The sequence below is a fragment of the Motacilla alba genome, chromosome 2 (assembly GCF_015832195.1).
Source record: "Motacilla alba alba isolate MOTALB_02 chromosome 2, Motacilla_alba_V1.0_pri, whole genome shotgun sequence".
NCBI classification, from domain to species: Eukaryota; Metazoa; Chordata; class Aves; order Passeriformes; family Motacillidae; genus Motacilla; species Motacilla alba.
Genome location: NC_052017.1, coordinates 91226927 through 91245661, shown reverse-complemented (window position 1 = coordinate 91245661; position 18735 = coordinate 91226927). Strand labels below are relative to the sequence as shown.

General features: G+C 41.9%; 1 protein-coding gene across 1 annotated transcript in view; it reads right to left on the bottom strand.

The window, feature by feature from the left end:
* Window positions 1-160: 160 nt before the first annotated feature.
* LOC119696528 (Krueppel-like factor 13) overlaps window positions 161-18735 on the bottom strand; it is a 35306-nt gene continuing 16731 nt past the window's right edge. Inside the window, exon 3 of the mRNA XM_038126277.1 lies at window positions 161-5574. Coding sequence (XP_037982205.1) covers window positions 5554-5574 — 21 coding nt within the window. The 3' untranslated portion in view covers window positions 161-5553. The remainder of the gene's footprint in view (window positions 5575-18735) is intronic.

The window sequence follows — 18735 nt, the reverse complement described above, 5'->3', positions numbered from 1 at the left end:
CTCCTGAGGGCAAGTCCATACTGTGAGCAATGTGTTCAAAGCAGAGTATATTACAAGGCACACATTCCCAGCTACACTCCTGTCTCTTTCCCTGGATATCCTTTCTAGTGGAATGAGTTCCTTTTGGTTTTGTTTTGGATTGAGTAGGGTTCTCTGTGTGTGTGTGTGTGTGGTTTTTTGACCTGGTTTCACCACTGGTGATTCATCTTTGTTAGCACTGCCATTATCAACCACAGGACTTGCTGTGGTTAACAGTGTGGTACCTGTGCTACTTCCTTAAATGTGCTAAAACCAGAAATCACAATGGGAGCTGTTTATTACAACTCATTTTATATGATAGAGAAAAAAAAATATGCTGGGCTGCTGCAAGATAAAAAAATAGGGCCTGAGTGAAATCTAAAGACAGATCTTTTTGACCACAAACTCAATATTCTTATAAATTGGCTGTGTAAGGAAAGTGCAGAAATTCCAAAGAAGGCTGTTGTTATGGGCACTTGTATTTTTCTGCTGAATGAAAGCACTTTTGGAAGGTATAATAACAATAGAGGCAAAAGAAAAGTAAACAGAAGTGAGGATCTTGTTGTTCTGAGACGGCATTCTGTGATCTGGAAGATGAGTCAGTTATTTGACTGGTTGTGACAATTGTTCTGGCACCATCTGGGAAAAAAAGGATAGGGAAGACATTTCTCTTAACCAGTTAGGACATTTGTCTCAACCTGCTGCACTCCTTCTAAGTGAAAGTAAATGAAAACCAGGTGTTAGGAGGTAATGAATGGAGACAATTTCAGCACTGTGAAGAGGGCAAGAATAGAGAGACAATCCAGGTCTAGATAGCCCTGTGAGAATGATGAAATAGTCAGAGGATCTCACAAAATGTGAGATAAGGGTAGCTTGAACTCCTGGAAGTTATATGATTGCTCATGAAAGATTGTTTTATTTTTATATTTAAAAATCCTTTAAAATAAGCATGTTTTCGAAGTGTGCTAAGTAGATAATCTTATTCTGAGACCAAAAGTTACAGTTCTTAGGCTGAACAATACACCCTTTTAATTCAGGTTCTATTTACAAGAAGGATCGTAAGAGAAATATTAGAAAGAGCCAAGATGAAGGTATGAAAGAAAGAATGATCATTACATGCATAGGGGAAGAATGGGAATGTTACACCTAACATAAATTATGCAAGATGGTTTTGTGGTACGGACAATAGGTCATTCACAGGTGACACAGACTCTTGCTTTCCCATTTGTAGTTTACTGTTGGTTGATGTGAAATTGGATGATAAAGACAGAAAAATGCAAAAGATCAAGAGGAGGAAGTAATGTATCTCCTTGCCATGCTTTGGCTTTATAAAGTGATCATGTGATGGAATTGAAATTACTTGAGAAATTACTTCTGTCTTTATTGTTGCAATTACTCTCTCTGGTAGTAGAGTTTATCTTTACTTGTGTTTGACTTTTCTTATATGTAATATAGCCATCTCAGACAGTATGCCCATTTGTTTCTCTCCCCTTTTTTCTAGCTTACATCATTCAAATTACTTCCACATAATTGTGTTTTCCTGTTAACCATTTGGCCAAGGAGTATATACATATTCTCCAGGTTTTTCCACAGATAGAATACAGCAGTATTTTTAGAAGAGCATGCCTGTTCTTTCCCGGATTTGCTATAAAACTTTTTGTCAAGAATGAACTTAGAAGATACACAGGGCAAAATGATCCATACAAATCCTTAACTCCATGCAAAAGCATCTATACCAGATACGTAGTGGCCATTGTTCTCAGCCTCTGTATTCTTATGAAGGAAAACAAGGGCCTTCTAGACAAGGTGTGATGAATTCCTTTATGCTCCCCAAATTAACATGAACCTAGCTCCAGGTGCTGTCTTTTCTTGGAAGTAATCTTAATTTCTTGCCTAGTATAAATTTTTCCTGTATTGATTTTTTTTTCCTCCTGCTTTTTTTCCTTATGCCTCTGTTCACCCTTAGATTTTTAACCAGCAATATGAGCAGGGGGTTTCATTCAGGGACATGTTTTTTCCTTTTTCCTTCCTCTTACCCAGAGTTCCCATATCACAGCACTTGAACATGAATGGGTAGTCACCTTCCCTTTCCACAGAAAGCATGGTTAGTTACTATTTCCACACAGCTGCCAGTACATTCTGGATTCTGCACGCAGGCTAGGAAACATGTTAGAGGATTTTGAGGAGAGGTTAGTACTGAGAAATGGAGAGGAGCACTTCCTCCATGGCAGCTCCAGGTAATTTGGGAGGACAGTCTGTGACCATGATGTCCTTCATCAGGACCAGAGCTAACGCAGGGTGCTGAAGCTGTGTAATTGGTTTTGATTCTTCCTAAATCCTTGGGGTTCTGCAGAGGTTAGATTTTCCTGGTAAGAAACTTCCTTCTTCCTCAGTAGTTGAGGAGTCTCAGTGGAATCCTTTCACAGCTTCCTCAAATGAAAGTTCTTACCTTGACAAACAACCTATCCTGACATCTATTCTACTTCCTTCAATGCCCAGGCTGCTTTATCACCAGGGCAAGGGAGCTTGCTGCTTGCCACAAATCCTCTCTCTGACGCTCCTTCCTATGCTGTAGATGTGTTTAGGCAGGGCTGAAAACACAGCCCTCACCAGGCACTGCTCAGAGAAGTGATCCTTACAGAGCAGGTGCACCTGGTGTGGATGAGCTCAGCCCTCAGATTTTGGGCTCAGCACTCAGACTTTGAACTATTGCTACTCAGGGTTGCAATATTCCCATTGCAGCCCTGTGGCCAGAGAAGAGGGGTGGCTCAGGGCTTCCTTTTTCTGAGCATATAGTGCAGCTGAGGATGTTGTGCTGAATTTTGTTTAATCAGCATTCATCTCTGTGTGCTTCCAATACCAAATTTTAGCAGTCTCCCAAGTATTTGTATGATTGCATAGGTGTTTTCAATGATCTTTTGCAGATTTTTTTTTCCTGGTTGTAGTTACAGTGGCTTTTATGTGTCCTTTTCCTTCTTCCCCACTTGCATTATAATGTTCCAGTTTTGTTCTGAATCTCTGTGGTTCCAGTCTGTACAACCACACTTTCATGTAGTATCATGTAGCATCATGTTTTCAGGTATTTTTCTCATTATGACATTGAAATAATAAACTGCTACACATTTGTATTTTGCTACTCTGTGGGTAGAGGAATTACATGTAAATCTTAAAATAACATCTAATTGATTTTTTTCCAGACAAGTCCCCCACAGGTAGTCCTGTGATTTCATATTTTGAGCTACCTTGCTGTTTTTGAAAGTCTGATGTGCCTTAGTTACTTTCATAAGATAATTGTCTGTCTTCCCACTTTATTTTTCTGTTTCTTCTCAAGACAATTGACTGTATAGTCACTCATTGTCACTCTCCCTGAATCCTGTACATTTGATTAAAAGAAAGATGACCCTTGGTTGCCATCTATAAGAATAGGATAATATGTTTTCCAGTGAAAGCAAGCAGTAGCCTCTGTTTCTGGTATCACAGACTGACTTCTGTGCTGATGATCAGCTTGATTCTCTGACATCTAAATAAGGTGCACATAGAAATTTGGACAGATTGCTGGACCTAAAACTAGAGCTATAAAATAGAAATGTACTAGCTGAGGCTCTGAAAATTTTACTATTCTGATGGTGAAGGGATCAGGCATCTGACAACACCATCAGTCATGTTAATAACAAATTAAAAACTTGCAAAGTCAAAAAGAAAAAAAAAGGCTGGTTTTCAGAATGAGTCAAAGTGAAGACAGCTTTTAGCTGTCACACATGTCAAGCAATTTCCCCTCATGGTCTTCACTTCTCTTTCCTTTGAGACTCTGGACACCTCTATCATAGCATTCACAAGTGCCTGACAATAAGAAAAGTAGCTACTTTCAAGTAGGAATCCCTCCAGAGTTATTAGACCTCACTCTTTGTAAAACTGAAGTTGGACAGTTTTCCAAGACTACATTATCCAGACACACATGCACACCACTGTGGAAAGCCACGTGAAGTCTGTCCAGCATGTAGTCTGCCAAATGGCACAGGACATACAGCAAAGAAAAGGAAAAGGTTGTCCACTCCACTGCTGTGGGTTGTAAAACTATTGTATTCAGGAGAGTGTGTGTGGATGAATCTCACCAGACGGTCAACCTCTCTAAGAATCAAGAAGTATTTTTGCCAAGTCTTCTAATCTGTCAAAACAGCCACACAAAAAAAGTAAAAGGAACAAAAAAAAAATTAAAAATTAAGCACTCAAATTGCTAGAAGCAATCTGTTCCCTTCTTGATGAAGAGCTGGCTAGATACAAAGTCTACACTAGATATATATGTATTTAGGGAAACAAGTCTCTGTTTTAACAGAAATAAGATAGATTTGTAGATTGTCCTTATTATATTTAGGTGAGTTTTTAAAATGTTGATTAAGATTGTTTTCCTTTTGTTGTTCAGTCTGGCTTCAGAATAGTTGTGTGCTTCAGTCTCTAACCAACTGTTAGAGCACCTCATTAATCAAATTTGTTTGGCAAGAGAGTTGAAGTGGGTTTGTATTCAGCACAACTTGAGGTTAACTGTATTCCACAAATCTTCAGATATTCCTTCTCAGCTGTAAGAGGCTGTTCTTGGAGAGACCTGAACCTGAAACTGGAATTATATGCCTATTTAGTAGTAATTTATTTTTTATATGGCACTTACAAGTTGCCATATGAGCTGCTCAAGTTCTGCCCATTGTTTGGTCATGTACAGATCCCTTTTCTTTTCTTTGAGTTATGCCCTGAAATTATGTACTAAGCCACAAATGGACCAGCTGAATTGCCCATATAAACTCCTGCCACACATTCTGTGTCACACTATAATGTGGGGAGGGGGAAGAATCCTGCTTCTTTTAAACCGGAGTTTTGAAATTTGACCCGTTACTCTCACAAAAGCTTTGCCAAAAATTGTTTTTTTTCTGTTAGACACCTACGTGGTCCCACTGATCACTCCTTAAGCCCAATGAATTGCTTGGCTTTAAAACTGTTTGAATTCTAATCCCATGGACTGTGGGAAGTCTGAATTTACACACACAGCATAAATTCCATTTGTTTGAAAAAGGTTTTACAAATACTGAAATTCTGAAAAGTGCAAATTAGGGAGGTGATGTGATGAATTTGGTATTTAAACCAGGGCAGAAATTTTGGCAGGCTGGGAGTTATCACTGCTGACCTAATAGAGAGGTTCAACCTCTGCTTTGGGAACAATAATATCCAATACAAATATTGCCTTACCTCCAACTTTCTGTCTCAAATGAAGCATAATGAGAAGTCCTTGCCAGATAAAGCAACACTGGTTTCCAAAATGCACTTGATTTGCTTTCAATTGCTGGCCTGCAGGAGGGCTCTGAGGCTGGAATGGATGTTCAGTTGCACTCTGTTGGTGGCTGAGAGCATAAGAAGTCTTCCCCTGCTGATTTTATCCTTTTTACCTCAAATGCAATACTCCTGCTGGGATATGCTTAGCCACACGGTGGTGCCAGTTCAACCATGGCAAGGTGCTCACATTCTCAAGTTGTCTGGCATCTTTTCCAGTTACCAAATCAGCGGTGGTGGCTGTATTTGAATAAAAAAATAAGAGGTTTTAGCCAGCAAGGACAACCGTCATTGCTAACTGTGTCACTGAGGTGCCTTCTAAAATTGGCAAGGCAGCAAATTTAGAGGCATAATAAATAAATGACCACAACAGTGCTTTGTCTCAGCCAGTTAAAACACTGTCTTATGGGGTAAATCTTGCTTTTACTCCTCTAGTAGATTGATAAATAAGTTGCATACTTCCAGTTTACATTTCCACAGTCCCACTGAAGCCAGCAAATTTCTCCACACTGTCTCATGGCCTCAGTAGATAAGTGTTGATCCCTGCTCTCAATCTGGCCCAAATGCCACCAACTTTACTTCTGTAAATCCAGTGCAAGTGTGCTGTCAGGGAGCCAGGCTGAGAACATCAGGTGTGGGACAAGACTGGCTTTAACTTAGGCTCTTCTCTTATACACAGCATAGACACAAGCCCCACAGCACAGCAAACTTAATCCTACATCCTGCCACAGATTCTAACACAAGTAAGGATATAGTGACAGCCATGGGTAACTTTAGTGATGCATTAAACTGGCTTTGGGTGGTAAACAATTGGTTTTTAAAATTGTTCTACATTAAAATGTTCCAAACCATGGGGCAACTTAAAATTATGCCTTGTCAGTGTTCAATTACCAAGAGCAATAAATTAGCACAGCTTCAGTCTGACAGGTGCAGTTTTCTGTCAGCATTATTAAATAATACAAAAAAAAAATAAAGCCAACTGTTTTAATCCATGCCTGCTTACTTAAATATATACATAAATTCAACCAAATAAATAAATAAATAAATAAATATATATATATATAAACCAATTACATTTTTTGTAATATTTTGTGTTCTCAGCTACATGTGGAATTTTGCATTTGTTTATACTTTCCATTTTTTCTTTTACTAAAAAGTTTAGGGTTAAATAATGAGAGATCTGATCTTCATCTTCTTAAGATGCAGAGGCTATGGCGTTTTACAACAGTAGCTGAAGAAAAAGTTCTGGCAATCAGTAAATGCAAATACAGGGATATTGCAGTCTATCCTGCTTCCCACAGACCTAAAGGCATAGCCCTAATCATGCCCTTCTTTTTGTGGTTGTGTTTCTGAACTTCCAGTCACAAGTTGCACAAGCTGTTCTAGCACCAGCTAGCATCCAGCAGCACTCGTGTGTACAGGGCTTGTTCTTCAGAGGTGCTGACTTGCTGGGTTTTTGGCTGATTTGCATTGCTGAGGAAGAACCTCTTGCTTCCAAAAGATCACGCAGTTTACAACATTATTTTTACAGTACCCGAGAAGTAGAAATGAGAGATAATATGTTTTCAAATGTGTTATGGTCTTCTCTGCTCTACCATCTTGTGATGATACATTAAGGTGGCCGTATTTTGAGAAGTTTTATCTCTCCAAGGTGAAAAAGAAACTTTCACTTGAATTTGGCAGTGACCAAGGGTAATATTTGAGGTTGAGCCATGTAGTTCTTTCTCCACCATCACTTTTTCTTATCTAGCAGAATCTTCCCGTTTTGCATGTATATTCCACCAGTGCTGAATTTGCACCTGCATTTGTTTGATTAAGGAGACTGCAAGGATCCTCTGAAAACCTCTGAAAATGTTTATCTTTCCATGTGTGTTCAGGGGGCTCAGGATCACTGCAGTCCAAATGCAGCGGTATTAAAAATTGGATCTCTAAAATATTGCCATCACAGGAGCTTGAGAATCTCAAGGAGAAACCTGAATCTAGTCATTCCTCATTGTGTTTTTGTATGAATTGTCAAATAATTAGGAAAGCATAGTTTCTTTACATGGTGTTGTACGTGACATTAGGTTCTGTTGTATTTTAATAACACGTGAAATTACATTTTTGTCATGTTTGTGCTTATGGTCATCAAGAACCTGAAACAGAATGAGCACTTAAGTACTGGGCTGTTTGTCATAAGATACTTGAACATGTATTGCTCCTTCTGATACTAAATATTTTAATTAGATGGTATCATTTGTAGTCTTTGCCTTTTAGTAGCAACAGTTTTTTTCTGGGGTTTGCTTTTTAAATTGTGCTAAAAACTATACACTATTAAGATCTCCTTTTTAGACAAGTGTGGTAGCCACTAGGTTGATCTGATTTTCCTAGCATGGTGTCAGCCCAGTCATCTCACCTGTTGTGAAGTGTTGTTTTAGTATTTTAGTGCCTCAGACACCAGAGCTGGTTCTGGAGTGCATGGAAGTAGCTTCTGGAATTGCACCTTTAAACAAATTTTATTTGTACTGCTGTTTGTTTTGTTTTTTTAAATAAAAAATACCTGTATTATAGTTTGAATCTGTAAGGATCTCATAGTGTGTCTGAGTCCTTAGAAATATGATGAATTTAGTTTTCGTTATCTTTATTGTGTAGCTAATTTCATAGCAAATTCTTTGTTTTTCCTATGGAAACAGTGAGTAAAAGGAGAAAAAGAAGGACCCTAAAATACATATATTCTCATGGCTTCAACAAAAGTACCACTGGGGGAAGAAATTTAATAATTGTTTAAGCCAGGGGAATGTACTATATGTTTGACACTCCCAGCGTATGTAATAAGGATGACTAACTGTACATTTATGTGCCTTGTTTCTTGTAAAATGTTTAATCATAAATTACTGAACATAAATAATTATGAATTTCTGAGAAAACATATCTAAATATTGCCAATAGAAACTGTATATTCACAGAGGAGTCAATAAATCATCATCTATTGTTACACATTAATTAGATGAGATTTTTAGTCTCCATTCTTTCAGAGTTGTTTTCATATACTGTCATTTAATTTACACACAACTGTGCTATTTCTGTCTCTTAAACTAAAGTCAACTCAACAGCATGGAACAGAGCAACTTTCTTAGTTGCACAGCTGGATCTTGTGGGAGCAAGTGCTGTTTGCGAGGCCTGTTGTACATATTCACCACAGAACTTTATATTTGGTTTGGTTAAGTGCTGAAATAGTCCTAGGTTCCTCTCAAATGTTCTCACTGTAGACCTATCGGCAGACCAGGTTTGAATTTGAGTTAAGCAGCAGCAGTTTGCTTCTGGACAGCCTGTGTCAGGCACAGCTGGGCAATAAAAAGAATTGGTTCCTACTAAGAGCACCTTCATAATCTCAGTTCAAAGACTACGTAGAAATCCAGGAAACTAAAGCATGCTGTGATGCATCCAAGAAAGCCAAAATCTGTGCCACTCACAAGCAGCAAGATGAACACTGGAGTTTGAAAACCCACGAGGCCGAGTGCTTAGAAGGAAGGAGAGGAGAAGGAGAGCAGTAAGTGGATAAGGATAACCTGACCTTTCTTCCTGCTTCTCTAGGTTTCCTGCACAGGCTATATGTGCTGAAAGTCACGCTGGCACGGGACAGTTTTCCAATGGTGTCTTGTCTGTGCCACATGTAGAACCTGACAGCGAGTATTCCAATGTTCATCCCAGAGGAACTGGGATGCAGCTGTAGGGACAGCTGGATTCATGTATATAAGACCATGGAAAAGCTGTTCTGCGTCAGGCCCCAGCCCCATCTAATCCAGTGTCCTACCTACAAAAGGGGTTTGTAGCATCTGCCCTATATATAGCTAAAATAAATGTGAGTGTACAATATTTCACAGCATACGCTGCTCCATGAGGCAGAGTGTCTGTGAGACCTTGGTGGAATCTTTGTATATAATGATCTTCACTGGATCTTTCTTGTAGAAATCTGTGCAAGATATTTCTGAACCTATGTCAACTATAAGTAACAATGGGTTCCAAATACAAACAGGATTAAGAAATACCTTCCATGATCAGCTCTAAAGCCAATTGCTGCCAATCTAGCTTGCTGCTCTCTCTCTCCATATATAACCTTGAGTTAGGAATTCACAGATCTTAAATCTGGTTCAAATAAAATAAGGGCTAATATTATTAATAGCTCATTTAGTCTTTTAGTCTTACAGCAACACAAGGTTGGTTTTTAATTGATACAAAAAAAGAACAGCAATTCTCTTCCAGTGCATTTGATCAGAAGACCACAAATATTTTCATGAGATATGAAAGAAAAAAGGAAGAGTAGAATAATTATATAGAGAAGTAAGGATAGAACTTCACTTTGATAGTTTCCAAGCAGACACTCTTCACTTAAAACTGCTTGCAGTTTTTCTTTTGTAACTCTTCTTTGCTAACTCATTTTCAGTAAGATAAGGAATAGTTCCACTGAGTTAAAAAAGCCTTCGTGCTAGATGACTGCTTTTGGCCAGCAGAGTTCTCCTCAAATCATTTCATCTTACTGAAGATTTCCAGAATGTGACCATAGAACAGCAAAAGACAGGTTTGAAGGTTTCTGTGTATAACCTTTATCTTACCACTTTGGAATTCCTGATCAGAAGCAACCAGGTTTGTGGCTGGTGAAACCATCAAACTCAACAGTGCTTCCTTGTAATCAAATCCACAAGATTCAGCACAGTAGGCCATAATCAGGATTGTTTTTCCAGCAAATTTGAATGTTCCATGACAAAGGTAAAACCATGAACTGAAGGACCTCATATGACACATGGTTATAAACCTGGCTGGTTCCCTGAAGTGGTTCACTACCATGCTGCCACCAAACCCCTTTAATTTCTAAACCAGCTGGGTTGGGAAGTTTCATAGTTCATCTTAGTGACAAAGTGAAGAGAACAACACAAACAGAGTTCACTTCAAAGTGGAGATAAATGTACCTCTTGGCAAATGGCATTGTTCATCAAACAGAAGGAAATGGAAATTGACAGTAATAAATATAGACAAGAAGCCAATGAGGTTCAACAGTAATAAATAAACAGTAGGAAAAGAAGTCTTGACCAGCAGACCGAAATACAAGAAGAGAGCACTGGATTTCTTCTAGAGGGAAAGACCAAATTTGGATGGTTGGGGTTTTTTCATTAAAATGTGTGACACTTGTCCCAAAAGTCCAAGGAATGATTGATAGACTGGGAAAGACTAGGAAGACTGGGAAAATTCTGAAACCTTGAGGCCCATTGGTGGCTGCTGATTGAGAAAAGTCATGAGGGAAACATGCTATGTGTAATTAGTGTCCTTTCTACAGAGAAAAACCCCACAACCTTATCAAATAAACCTGGTTTTGTTCTTGGGAAAAGTCAGAATTATGATTAAAAAAAAAAACAAACTGACTGCACTGATAAAAATCACATGAGCATTGATAAACTCCTTGCTTCAGTCTAGCATGACTTATGGAAAAGAAACATTCTAAATTAAATGGCTTTTAATCTACTTAGCTGACAGGCACAAAAACACTGGAAAAGCAGTTGTTGGTCAAAGATTTCTCTAGAGCTCTTCCACGGGCATTAGTAGCAACAATAACGTTGAAGGAAATGTGCAAATCATCGTCGTTTACAGCTGTCAGCTTTACCAAGAGAAAGGTGACAGGGCAGGGCATACACATGATACAGCCTGGCTTGCTCTGTGAGATGGGCCGGTTTACAAAGGCATCTCAAAGCAAAGACAAAACTCTGAATTTGGAGCTGGCTACAGGAGCTGAATTCTTGTGCAGAGGCTACAGGGAAAAGCCCACACTCAGAGTCAGTAATGCTACTGGATCACTGGGGCATGCATCTAACAGGGGCTCCTGAGGGCTTGCACCAGGAGCACAAAGGATTCAAAGGAGACATAAAGGCAGGATGGTGGTAAAACATGGAAGCGCTACCTTCCCACATAGCCCTGGGGAGTGCAAGAACAAAATATTGTTGGACCTCACACCTACATTTCACACCGATGTTGAAGCAGAACAGGTGAGGGTGCTGATGGGAGCTCTCAAAGCGAAGGGTGTCTTATACCAGCCATCTTAATGGGAGACGTCGTTTGGCGTTGTAAATTTGAATTTGGTGAACTAGTATGAGCCGAATGCATAATAAATCCCCCTCAGGAATTAAAAAAAAAAAAAAAAAAAAAAAAAGAAAAAAAAGAAAAAAAAAAAAAAGAAAAAGAAAAGAAGCTCTAGCAGAGTAATCCTGAGAGTGAGAAGTGATGGGCAGCCAACCCGCCGTGAGAAACGCCTCGCAGGTAACCGGGGTTGCTCCTCGTCCCGATGCCGTCCCGCCGAGTTCAGGTAGTTCAGGTGCCTTCCCAGGGGATGCGGTAACTCGGTGATGGACTCGATCCAGAGGCAGCGGGCGGCAGAAGAGGAAGCGCCCGAGGCGCGGCGCCGTGCAGAGCCCGGGCCCCGGCCCTGCCCGCTCCCTCCGGCGGGCGGCAGCCGCGGGCCGGGGCCGCGGGAGCTCCCCCTTCCCGGCGGCTCCTCCCCGAGCAGCGGCAGCGTCCCGGAGCGCCGCTCTCCCGGGACGCGCCGGGCGCCCGCGAGCCCCGAGCGGGAAAACTGCTCCGTGCGAGGGGAGCCGCCGGGACTGGGGGATCCCCCGAGCACCCACCCAGCTGTCCCCGGAGAGCGGCTCCAACGATGCTGCGCAAGGGCCGGCGGTGCCGCTGCCACGGACGGGGCTGTTTTAAAATGTATTTCCTCCTCGGTGCTGGAAGCCGAGGCAGCATCTCTATTTCGTTTCGGGCTGAGCCGGTGAGGGGCTGGTTTACACCGAGAGAAGATCAATCGCTGCCCTAGAGAAATCAGTATTGCACGCTGCCTATGTGTAGCCTGCTGTACTTTGCTTGCAAGCCGAGTAAGAGCGAGCAAGGCTTTCCCCATCCTTTGGCTACTTCCACTCCACTGAATTCTATGCTTTTGTGGGTTTAACACAAAACCAGAACAAGGGAAACACATTGCAGGTGAAATCCTCCAATTTTTCAGCCTGTGGAATTGTTCCCATTGATACTGAGCTCCAGGAAATCCTCCACAAGGGTCAGACCAGGATCCTAACCCGCAGGAGATTTTGGCAGCCTACTCTTTGCTTCCTACTCAGAAAGAGAAATTCCCTAATTTTCCATCTGTCTGGTGTGTTCCTTGCATGGCCCGGTCAGGGAAATTCTTGAAAGTCTTCAAAGTATTTGTTTTGTGCCAGGTTATGTCTACTCTAAGAAAAAAGGTTTTATTTCAGTGATGGTAGTTGCTGTCCTATAAAACATTAGTTAGGGCAAGCTGTGACCATCTGCTATGCCAAAGGAGGGCTTATTAAAAAACTCTGGTTCTTTCATACAGGTCTTTCCTCATCAGGTCAGCATATATGAGAAATACCAGGTACTAGCTATCATGTTTTAAAATCACACCATTTTGCCAATCCAGGCAAAGCCTCAGGGAAATTCTCCCAGATTTTGTTTATCCACATAGTGCATAAATCTTTTAACCACTCCATTTGCCTGAGGCCACATGGGGGTTACACACTGCACATAAGCATAGGGAACATGCCGTAGCCTTAGGCAATCTGAATTGTTGAAAAAATTGTATGTAAACAGTTATAAACAAGTTTTCAAGATCTCTTTTAAATAAGCAATAAACTAATCCTTGTCATAGACAGATAGGCTCCCATGTCTCAGCTGTATAAGAGCAAATTGCGTAAGACTGTGCCTGAAATACCTCAGTTTAAAAGCATCATCATTGTGTTCATGTGAAAATGAAAACAAAGACAACCAAATACTGAGGAGGCTGATCAGCACAGATAACACTAAAGTACACACAAAATAAGCAAAGTCTCCAGTTCTTGGTAGCATTCCTCTTTGGGTTGGGTTTTCAAAGAAAGCATACCTGTACCTGCCAACTCAACTCCTAGGTGTTCTTGCTACAAATCTCCTAAATAGAACCAGTTTCAATTGCTGTTCATAGACCCAGGAAATTAAATTACATGCAGAGAACTCAGCCATGAGTAACTTTTTCCCATTCTCAAGCTGAGAGCTAAACAAAAGAGCTCTAGACTACACATTTTTTGACCCAAGGAAAGAGGCCCCGGAAAAATAAAAATTGCAACAACATATAAACTTGGAAAACCTGCTTGACTAATAGGAAAAAAAGACATCCCAACAATCGTCCTGACCCAATCTAACTTTCAGCACTGCATGGTTGGTAAGACAGCCTCTAGCAGCTGTCCCAGCTGGTAGCTGCACCCTGCTCCCAGCTTATCATTTTGTCCTGGATGTGTCCTGGTGAGCTGGGCGTTAGTATTCAGGCACTAGCAGTGTTCCTTCTCCAGGCAGCAGCCTCAGCACTGCCCACCAGAGCAGCCATTGCCATTGATGCCTGCAAGTCATGGCTCTACAGCCCACGCCAGCCACTGAAGTCCTGGCAGCTGTCATGGTTTGACACTGGCCAAGCACCAGGCACCCATGGAAGTCATTTGTTCATCCCCCTTGCTCTCAGCTGGGCAGAGGAGAGAAAAAAAAAATTACCAAAGGTGTCATGAGTTGAGGATTAGGAGAAAACACTCTAAGGGCAAAACAGGTTCAAATTTACAGGTATAAAGTAAATTTATTATCAACAGAGTCAGAGGAGTAATAATCAGATAATGAGAAGTAAAAGAAGCCTTTGAAACACCGTTTTTTCCCCCAGCTCCTCCCTCCTTCCCACCAACAGTGCAGGAAGATGGGGCTTGGGGGCTTTGGTCAGTGTGTCACTCGAGATCTTTTTCTGTTCACTCGGGAAGAGGAGTCTTCTCTTTGCCCGGCCGTGGGGTCCCTCGCATGGGCAAGCAGTCTTCCCAAAACTTCTGTGGCATGGGTCACTCATCCACAGGATGCAGTCCTCTAAGGATAGGCTGCTCTAGTTTGGCTAGAAAGAGCCTCTGTCTCTGGAAGCATGGGACCCCTCTCTCTATGTGATCTGCCACTGGATCACAGCTTTCTCTGGCATTCACCTGCTCCAGTGTGAGCACTTTTCCCATGGGCTGTGAGTGGACCTCTGCATCCCCCATGGATTTCATGCATTACAAGGGGACAGTTTGTTGTACCAGAGTCCTCACCACGGCTTGCAGAGGAATCTTAGCTCAAACACTCGGAGCACCTCCTCTCCCTCTTTTTTTCCACTGACCTTGGTGCTGCCATTGTTGTCCCTCACTTCCTCCTCCTCTCTGACTAGAAGAAAAACTGTTGCTAGTAGGTGCTATTGCCAACAAGCTCCACTGATTCAAAGATTCCTGCAGGATCCTGCAGCACCAAGAAGTGGATCTTGTCTGGGTTCCACATCAGGAAACCTCTCCTCGTGCTTCCGCTACCAGAAGCCAGCCGGCCCCACCACCATCGTGTGGGCAGTGGCAGCCATCGCGGTGCTGGTGCTGTTTAATGCCTCTCCTCATGCGGAGTGCCGGGAAGGAGAAGCCACTGCTGCCGCTGCCACCTGTGCCCTTCTGCCCGCGGTGTGGCTGCCTGAGGGTGGCCAGGCAGGCAAGGCTTGTCTGGCGCCGCACTGAGATGGCGGTGGCCGCAGCGGCACAGGGCTGCGGGCTGTGCTGGGATGGCCCCGGCAGTGGCACCTCACCGCTCCTGGAGAAAACCTGCACAACCCCTGTTTTGATTTTCTTCTTAAATATGTCATCACAGAGGCATTACCAACCTCTCTAATTGGGCCAGCGGCATGTCCATCTTCAGAGCCATCAGAGATTGGCTCTGTCGGACATGGTGGAAGCTTCTAGCAGCTTCTCACAGAAGCTACTTCTGCAGCCCTCATCTGCTACCAAAAACCAGGCCATGCCAAATCAACGCAGCAGCCCACTGTCCTCTTTGCCTCCCCAGCCTCTTCAGCTGTCTGGGGACATTACAGACCCAATGGTGCCACAAGTTTATTTTCTTAGGAGGTAAATGAATGGCAAACAGGATCCACAACTAATGCATATAAGCAAAATAAAAACATACAATTTATTTTATTTTATTTTATTTTATTTTATTTTATTTTATTTTATTTTATTTTCCCCCCACTCTCTCTCCCATCTTGGTTGCCCAGGGCTCCTTTGCCTTGGCTTCATCATAGGTTTCTTCTCACTCTTCTCTCGGCCCTCTATCACTGAATGCAAATTTAGTCCCACAGACCTTTATTTTCATGGGATAGCTGTAACCCAAAAGCTACAAACAAGCATCAGCGGAGATACACTCCACTCTAGTCAGCAGCTGGCACAGCTTTTCTGCTGGAGGGAAGAAGACCGAGAGATGCTCGTACACCTCATGAGTGAGCCCTTTCTGTGGTCTCTGGCCACTGGGATGGAAAATGCCATTTCCTCTTTGGAAATGGCACAGTCAAACCTGCAGAGCTCATAAACACAGAGATATTTTTTGTGTTCCAATATATTTATAATATGCAAAAATATCAAGGAGTTTTCTATAAATGAGTGAGACTTCAAGGAGTAAGTAATAAGCTATGTAAGCAGAGCAAACTGAACGAATAACAAACTGTTCTCTGCTTCCAGTCACTTCAGGGAAAAACGGAAGATTGCAATGGGTGGTAAAGAGGAACCTCTGGACTCCTGCTATCCAGGCACTTACACAAACTATGTGAAGTCAAATCTACTGATATTATCGGTTCCTTCTTTTCAGTAGAAGAACTATCTATGACAAGTTTTCCGGTTTCAACTCCCCCTCCTCCCCCAGTTTTTGTTTTTAATAAAGAGTATTTGTGCCAAGACTGAAAATTGTGACAGATCTCTATCTCAAGTTCCAGAAGAGTGGAAACTTGATATTTATTGTATTACTGAAGAAAGAGAATGTAAACAAGTAACTAAAGACCACTGTCTGTCTGGGTAAGTCTGGAGTGCTCCTGCTAGCCAGTTTACTGCTGTCCACAAATTTATACTATCCTTGTCAGCAGAATAACCAAGCTGTTTCTGGGCTACATTGTCAGATGAGCATCTATTAGCTTGAGTCCATGTGGGCTTGTTACCTTTGGCAAAAATCCCAATATTTCCTGAGCATCTTATGTCACTACCTAGTGCTTATCTAAATCCAGGAAGGCTTATTAGCTCACTGCTCAACCAGGTAGCAGCATGCAGCATCTCCTGGATGTGAACCTTCGGGGATAGTGTCATGGCAGGATAAAGGAACTATGGGCCACACAGTGATCAGTAGAGGAGACATGGAAAGTAAGACATGAGGGGAGAACCTGTGTCAGCTTTTGTCTCACAATATTTAGTAGCTTCAGAAAGTGTTCTACCACTGGAACATTCCTCAGTGGTTAGTATATGGGATGCGGCAGAGCTGGGCCAGTTCAGCAGGGGCCCATTAGCTCTGGATCTATGCCTGTCCACGGACCCATGCTGACACAAGGAGAACTCCTTAGGTTTTCCCTCCTGCTCTCAAGTCCCTCACTGTCCACGAAGCTTACTTGTCAATGTGCAGGCCCTCATAAGTACTCAGAGGTGTTTTGGTTCTGACATCGTGCCCAAGCTGATGAGGCTTCCTCAGACCCACAGCTGTCGGAAACACAGTTGATGCAGTCAGATCCTTCAGAATCTGTGAATCCGAGCTCTGTGCTTTATTAAAGTGCGAATGGTAATAATAGATGAGCTCTTTCCTAAAAGAGTTACGGCCATGACCACAAGCAGAAGGTCCAAACCAGCTCTGCTCTTCCTTCCTTCTCTTGGCACGTATCAGTACCCTTACCCAAAGACTGCACCACTTTTCTAAGCAGGAAGCATGAGGACACTTCCAATGCTGCCAGGAAAACTGGGGGTCAGGATTTTCAAAACCTGCATGAACTATATACCTCATGGGATATAGTTCATGCAGGCTTTTGTCCCAGTTCTCCTCCTTTCCACCAGATATCACTGTAGCTTCACTGCTCTGTTGGCATCTCCAACGTACTGTTCTGAAATTACTGACTCCACACTTTCTTTCCAGACACCATTTTTGTCTGTCCTGCAAGCCTGATGGCAATTTCTGCGCCTGAAAGGTCTGTCAGATACACAGAGGTGTCAAACATACAGACACAGTTAAAGGGTTCCTTCTCTGTCCTGGGGACTTGGGATGATTCCTGGGGGAAGGATTGTAAAGGACTCATGTCCAGAATAGCACCAAGCTTCACCCTCTTTACAGATACATCAGCAAAGCTATTGCAAACAAAACCACCAAGGATATCTGACTCTTTGACCACCGTACACAGAATTACTGTTGTGCTGTTCATGATAAATTCCTTGCCTTTGGGTTTACAGAGTGTGTCAACAGTGCAACTAATAAACAAGAGACAGAGATCAGGCACCAGATGAACTGAATGCACTCAAAAGTGAGAATGGTGTGTATCATATTGGATACCACAAAAACCACAGGAGAAATGTACTAAGGGAAAGACTGACGCACTTGTCACAGAAATACCCTACATATCTCTGTCTCTGTATTTCCATTCCTTCTGAGTAGTAAGAAAGCCAGGATTCACTGACTTTGAACTTGGACAGAAAAATAAGCAGCGTGACTCACCAAAGAATTGGTTTGTCCTTTCTTGTGCAGTAGAGTTCTGTGTGACCAAAGGAGATCAACACAAAATGGGTAGAAAATAGGTAGAAATTCTGCATTTTGACATGATGTTGATTACTATCTAATTACTATCTAATTTTTCCTCCTTAGCCAAATATTCCTTAGAGAATATACAAGTTACACTTAACTGAAATAAAAAGACACTTTTAAACTGTGATTCTGCCAATAATTTATTGTAGCGACAGAAAAGTAATTGATTTTGACTGAGTATTGTAAATTTTAAATAAGATTTATTGTGTCTTTTTCACAGAATCATAAATCACAGCAGATCACAGAGAGGCTGAGGAAGAAAAATGGCCTCTGGAGGTTGTCTGAGCCAAGCTCCCTGTTCAACCAGGGTCACCCTGACACTCTTACCTAGGACAATTTTCAGAATGCTCCTGAATATCTCTAAGGAGATACATGCCACAGCTTGTCTGAGCAACCTGTGACAGTGCTTAGTCACATTTACAGTTAAAAAGTGTTTCTTGATGTTTAGAGGGAACCTCTTGTGTTTCAGATGGTGCCCATTGCCTCTGGTTCTGGCACTGGATACCAATGAAGAGAGCCTGGTTATTCTTTGCAGCCCCTCTTCAGGTAATTATATACATTGATAAGATTCTCCCTTTTCCATATGTATCTTCATTTGCTTGCTCTGTACTATACTCTTTATTATCTAAATATAACCAAAGAAACCAAATTGAAAAGCTGGCAAAGCTAACTTCAGCCTCAAGTCCACAGAGCATGTATGAATGCTCATAGCTGTGATCAAGATGGCGTGATGATGACCCATTTGTGCTTTAAAAA